The sequence below is a fragment of the Osmerus eperlanus genome, chromosome 22 (genome assembly GCF_963692335.1).
Source record: "Osmerus eperlanus chromosome 22, fOsmEpe2.1, whole genome shotgun sequence".
NCBI classification, from domain to species: domain Eukaryota; kingdom Metazoa; phylum Chordata; class Actinopteri; order Osmeriformes; family Osmeridae; genus Osmerus; species Osmerus eperlanus.
The window spans coordinates 10,173,262-10,179,315 of NC_085039.1; the positions used below are offsets into that span (position 1 = coordinate 10,173,262).

Consider the following 6,054-nt stretch of genomic DNA (forward strand, 5'->3'; position numbering starts at 1 on the left):
GGAAGTGAGAGAAAGTTCAACTGTCTTTGGGGAAATGAACGGCACCTTGTCTCCTATCGTTGTTGGGTTTGTGGTCTCTGATAGCAGTATACACTGAAGCATGGTGACTCTGACTGGCTTGTGTGGCCATGTGTGCTGTGTTAAGACGCCCCTGTAAGAGGCAGAGTATAATGTAGAAATGAAGGACCATCTGATGTGTGGGTGAGAGATGATAGCAACTGACTACGCTTGGTGCAGTAACTGTGAAAGCACAAGTATAGCGTCCTGCCAACTCGTGTTAGTGTTTGAAATGCTATGAGGCACTTGTTGCGCTTGGAAGATGGAATAAACTAACTGATACAGGGAGTTTATGTATCCTAATGAGAGTAGAGGGCTCTTTTAAAACTTTTGGGTTTGTTTTCCGGCTTGCCTTGCCTTGAACTCCTGTCAGGAAGTGTGATATGACTAGGCATTTTCCTCTCCTCTAACAGCCTTGCTTTGGGTAGTGCAGACGACACACACACACTCACACCCACGACCGAGCGTATGTGTGTGTGTGTGCGTTATCTTCTGCAGTCAGCTGAAAGGCGACACGACAAACATACACACCACAGATTCTCATTTCTTTTCCAAACCCTTCTGACCTTCATTTTGACTTTTTTCTTTTGTCACTAATCAAACACTAATGTATTTTCTTTACAATTTGTCAAGATGTAATCATGTTTGGGCAGCATTCATTTCCCCCTCTGGATCTGTCTCTTTCATTCTATCTCATTCTATCTATTCACTCTTTCTCTCTGCACAACTACATGCAATCATTGTCAAAAATGCACTAAGGATAGTATCACAATTTTATTAGAAAAATTAGATATTTTCATCTCTCAGTTTTGCCATGCTTGGAGCATATAACAATACAGTAAAAAACCCAGACCCGAGAGGATAGTAAAGCAGATTTCGACGATGCTGTTTCAGCATTTTGTCATTCATGCCGTTACTATACAGACACTGTAACATTCCTAACACAGAGTACAAACACCTGCCCAAACACGTCATGTCCGATAACAAACCGCAATTAATTAACATTTATCTGAATAACAAGAAATCCCCCTTCAAAATAAACCAAACAAGACTGAATTTTGCAACTTAAAACGTATGTGCTGAATACTTGTACCAGCCCAAGGCACCCAGGCTTTAGCATGTTGGCAAGTAACGACATTCTTACAGAAACACTTGAAGCAAACGACAATTACAAAAGAATGACTTTTACAGTCCGACTTTGCAGTGTCCTTCAAAACGTACCATCCTCCCCTGGCTTTCTTCGTCAGTCACAGTGCAAGTTCCGGAGGGGCGGGAGAGAGGGGAGGTTTGGGACGGAGCTGATTTATCGAGAGGTCAAACATCATCACTTCACGGCGTCAAATACTGACAAGAATTAGACGGACAGCGTAATCTCCCACTCTCAGAGGGTGAGAATGGTGAGTAATTCCGCAGCGGGTTGTGAAATGTCCAACATAAGGCTTGGATTGCCCCGCTGCCGATCCTGGACAAAATATGCGAATCAAAAAGCTCAAGTGCGCTTGCAACAAAACTCCCAAGAAAAAAGAGAAACCAACCAGAGATACCAACACTTTCCAACAGGGGTTTCCAAAGACGAATGTTTTTTTTTTTCAAGACCAAGGAAATGTTTTGTTTTGCACATAAATATCTAATCATGAATAGAAATCCCATGTTTAAGCTTATCATTAAATAAATATCTAATTGTCTTTAACAAAGACAAAAACGACAGAAGCTCAGAAATACACGCAGGCCTTTTTGTCATGACGAAATGCAGTTCAGTTGAGCGAACGACATGGCTCGAATGTCCATTTAGTAGCTCCACCGAATATCTCTATGTTGGTCTCCGACCAAGAGAAGACGTTGCCAGTTTGCGCTTTGCTGTTGCAGGTTGCCAGGTTGTAGATCTCTCCGATAGAAAGCTTCCTATCCCACATGTTCAAATTTGCCAGCTCACCAACAAATGCTTGGGTGGCGTCGAACCCACCTCCCAGAGTGTCCTGCGAAAACAAAGACACACGTTCAAGGTTAATTTGTTGGCACGAGATTTTGGGGGGTTGGGGTGTCTGTTATGTTGGATTTGGAGATGCAGTGAGGACTTGGGAATGTTCACGGACAATCAATGTCGAATGACGCTGCTCCCTTCGAGAGCCCTTAATGTCCTATGCTATCACGCACGTATAGGTTTTTATACAAAATATTTCTAATTTGTTATATCGGTGTAGGACAATCCAATGAGCGTCATCGGATTTATTCACCTAATGTGGTGGTATTCCATTGTAATGGGTAGCTCGGGGGCCTTATTAGGTGGGCCGACCTTAATTGGCCAGCTCATCAATGTCCTTACAATCCCATTACATGAATATTCCTTTCTTTGATCACTGTACTAGTGGCGCTTTCTAGTATTTTAATATTTCCTTGACTGATAATAAAAACTTGTTTCTGCCTGGTACTGTGATTTGGAATGATAAGATTGATAGTAGCCCTTCAGCAATCCGTTCTCACCTGCTCCTGGCCGAGGACCAGCACGCCCTGCGGTTTGATGGGGTGATAAGGAGCCAAGTTCTCCCCGCTGCCCCTCAACACTCCGTCTTGGAAAGCCTCCCACACCCCGTCGCGTGTGGTCCAGGTAATGCAGATATGATGCCATTTCCCGTCGTTGATGATGAAAGGCAACTTGGCCACCTGCAAGAATGTCAAGATGTTCATTTAAAATCTCAAACAAGGATGCCTAATCTTTCATTATCTTAAACGTTGCATTTTCCTCTTTACCCAAATGTTTTCTGACAGGCTACACAGGTCATTTGTCAATAGGCTACGACACCAAAAGCGACCCGTAGGCTGATTTTATTGACTAGGCCACATTTTCAGTTGCGCATTGTAATCCATACATCTATGCGAGCTCATTACCTTGTCATTGATCAGTATCTCCATCGGGTTGTTCCCCCACTCTATCAGCACCAGTTCGTTGGCCTGTCCCGGGACAGCGTAAGAGAAAGGTGTGCCCACCCCAGGAGACGCGTTGGACTTAATCCACAGACACACGGTGAAGGCGTACATCTCAGGCAGGCTCCTCTTGGCTTTGGCATACATGTAGTTGGTCCTCAACGGGAAGGTCAGTTGAAACTTGTCCAGTGGTCTGTTGTCTTTTCCTGGTGGACGAAAAACGGCGCTATTGTTTAGAGACTATTCGGATGGTTTCCCCTCATGTTTTATTGATAGGATGAACCCCAACCTGTATGGTATTAGTCAAAGAGCTTCAGGTGTAGCCTATATGAAAAGTCAAACTCAAAATTGTGGTCAGTTTGTTTTGTATGCGAAAAAATGATAGGCACACAGTAGATGAAAATTGATGTATTTCCCTCTTCTCTGCGGTAAGTGATCACGTGAACAGAAGAAACCCGAGGGAATATTTCTCGCTTTCTCTTTCGCACGCTCTGTCACGCGCGCTCGCTGGCACACACACACACACACACAAACACACACTTCCCTTACACACTCTCTCTACACTATACAAGGTTTGTTCTCCGGCATGGTCAGTAACGGACTGTTCTAAACCTTGATCGACGTTCCAAAATGCGCTTGTCTGTGCGCAGTGCTGGACATGGGCGCATTTAAACAGCACCATTTAAAGTTACAGCGCTGCTATGCGACTGCTGCAAAACCAACGACTTGCTAACAGGGTAAAGCGTCCGTTTTCAGTTGCTCTCCCCCAGGTGACTTATCGGAGCATGCAGTCGCTGTAATAATACAATGACTGAGATTATGCAAAGTATTGCAGCTCCCACCCCCTCTCCGTCTCCGCGCGCACCGTGATTGCTGCGGCACTGTTTTGCCAACAGTGTTGGCTTGGAACCTATACGCTCTGCGTTTGTTTTATCTAGAACGATTAAGCGAATTTGATCACTTTAAGCCTTCATAATACACGACCCTCATATTAGATATTAAGGAATGGGCTTCCCATTCCGATAATATATTCAGCATCTAAACTGTTACTGCCATGCATTGCAAATATAAACGAAATCCTGCAGATTTGATTTCCGAGTGTGCTCATATTTTTCAGGTTTTCTCAATTCACTCACCTTTCTCTAGATCCGTTATTCGGTGGTGCATTGTGGTCAGCGTGGTCTCCACTCGGTTACGCTGGTCCGTGTCGTTCTTCTGACCCGGTTTGGTCTCTTCCAGCGTGTTGACCCGGGACAGGACCTGCTTCTCCATGTCATCGATCTTGTTCTGGAGCAGGTCCTTCAGACTGTTGGCTTGCACCGAGCCGTTGTTTCGGCTGTATTGCTGTTTACGGGACAAAAGGAACAGACAGTTACATAGGGTGAGGGAAGGACAGAGGAAGAGAGTTGGGCTATTAAAAGAGGAAGATCTATATGGGTGCACCTACAAAGCAGGGTTCCTTGAGGGTAAACCGCGCTTATCTCATCGCGAGGCTTACTGGAATTTGTTGTTGGATCAAAGTGACTAAATTGGTCAAAGATGCGAGGGCGTCTGACCCCATCGGGAGTCGCGCGCGCTGTTGGATCTAGTCCCTGTTTTAGTAGCTAAGGCAGGTGTAGGTCATTGAGAGGCTATGGCATTATAGACAGAGTGGAAACAACCTTATAGGTAGCTTAACAGATGCCTATTTGTGCTTACAGTAAACACTACAACTTCAACAATGTGAACTACACTTGGATAAAGGGCTCGAATAGAATTGAATGTGCTAAAACTGCCAGTCCAGATATGCCTACCTCGAGATTCTCCAGCCTTTGTTTTAAGGTCTGTAAAGTCTGTCCGAGTTGAGCCAGCGTGTCCGTGGGGCCCCGCGAAACATCCCCCATCGTGTTCTTGGCCCCAGGCCGCCTGCCCGCTGCTCCAGCCTCGGGCAAGCTCTGGCTCTCGCACCGGCTCAACTTTGACGTTAGTTCCCTGATTGTCTCCTTTTGGTTCATAATTGTCTCCTTTTGTTGAAGTACCGTCTCCCTCAGTTGCATCACTGTCGTCTTCAAGTCCTCCGCCGGACCGCTGTTCTGCATCGTAGCCGCGCACAAGTCCATATCCTTGGGCACTGACGTACAAATAAACTGAGTCTGTCCGAAATCTTGCGCAGACCCCTGTACAATTAGACAAGCAAGTACAAAAAGTTTCCAGGAAAATCCGTCCATGTTTCCATGCATGTTTCTGTGAGTTTCTCTGAGATCTTGCTGCTGCGGGTGTGTTTACGAGCGATTTCAGCACCACGGAGCTGTCTACTGAAGCTGTGAGATTTCAGAGCTGCTAGTTCTACTTTATATAGCGAGCTGGAGGAGAAGCGCAGGTTAGCTGCATCACAGTGGGGAGGGAGTCGTCCTCACTGCTTAATCACGTCCCACCCTCTTATTTAAGGTCGTCCAACTTGACCGAGCCTTAACACTTTTTACATTTTAAGGCAATTCACGTGTGCTACTGACAGAAATGCAGGACAGACTACTTCAAACACGGTTTCCTCGATAGGATAATAGCTGGATTCGAAGTTTAGTGAATGTATTTGTTACATCGCTATTTAAAATGAGCTGGTCTAAAATATTTCAATGAACCACAACCCTTATTCTATTGTTATAATACAGTATAGTAGGCAATTTGTAATTATGTCTTTATTTTTCATATTTGTCTCGGTGGTCGATTATGTTCCACCTTAAGATAAGCCACTCCCAATGCTCCAGCGTAGCGGGGATCCTGGCAGCGTGCCTGTCCCACGGAGTAACGACGTTCCCTCCCCTCTCTCCATCTCTCTCTCTCTCTCTCTCTCTCTCTCTCTCTCTCTCTCTCTCTCTCTCTCTCTCTCTCTCTCTCTCTCTCTCTCTCTCTCTCTCTCTCTCTCTCTCTCTCTCTCTCTCTCTCTCTCTCTCTCTCTCTCTCTCTCTCTCTCTCTCTCTCTCTCTCTCTCTCTCTCTCTCTCTCTCTCTCTCTCCTTAAGGAGTGCTATTTCATCAGAGCCACATGGATGGCTTGCCAGTCTTTTTCTCACGCCTGTCTTCGAAAACATACCATGTC

The 6,054-nt window shown here is 45.4% G+C and overlaps 1 protein-coding gene across 1 annotated transcript; it reads right to left on the minus strand.

Annotated features, from left to right (window-relative positions):
• Positions 1–818: 818 nt before the first annotated feature.
• Positions 819–5,302, minus strand: LOC134008941 (neuronal pentraxin-1-like). Its single transcript, XM_062448530.1, has 5 exons — positions 4,773–5,302; positions 4,116–4,323; positions 2,944–3,185; positions 2,539–2,718; positions 819–2,033 (listed from the first exon to the last, which is right to left on the minus strand). Exons 1-5 carry the CDS (start codon positions 5,196–5,198, stop codon positions 1,812–1,814), a joined length of 1,278 nt encoding a protein of 425 aa, XP_062304514.1. The 5' UTR covers positions 5,199–5,302; the 3' UTR covers positions 819–1,811.
• Between the last annotated feature and the right edge of the window lie 752 nt (positions 5,303–6,054).

Bases quoted from the DNA above. Each gene is read 5' to 3' on its own strand.
- LOC134008941 (XM_062448530.1), bottom strand. From the start codon at position 5,198: ATGCATGGAAACATGGACGGATTTTCCTGGAAACTTTTTGTACTTGCT. The intron at 4,324-4,772 runs GTAGGCATATCT...TCCCGTAAACAG, and splicing joins AAAGGCTGGAGAATCTCGAG to CAATACAGCCGAAACAACGG. The intron at 2,034-2,538 runs GTGAGAACGGAT...TTGTTTTCGCAG, and splicing joins TGGTCCTCGGCCAGGAGCAG to GACACTCTGGGAGGTGGGTT.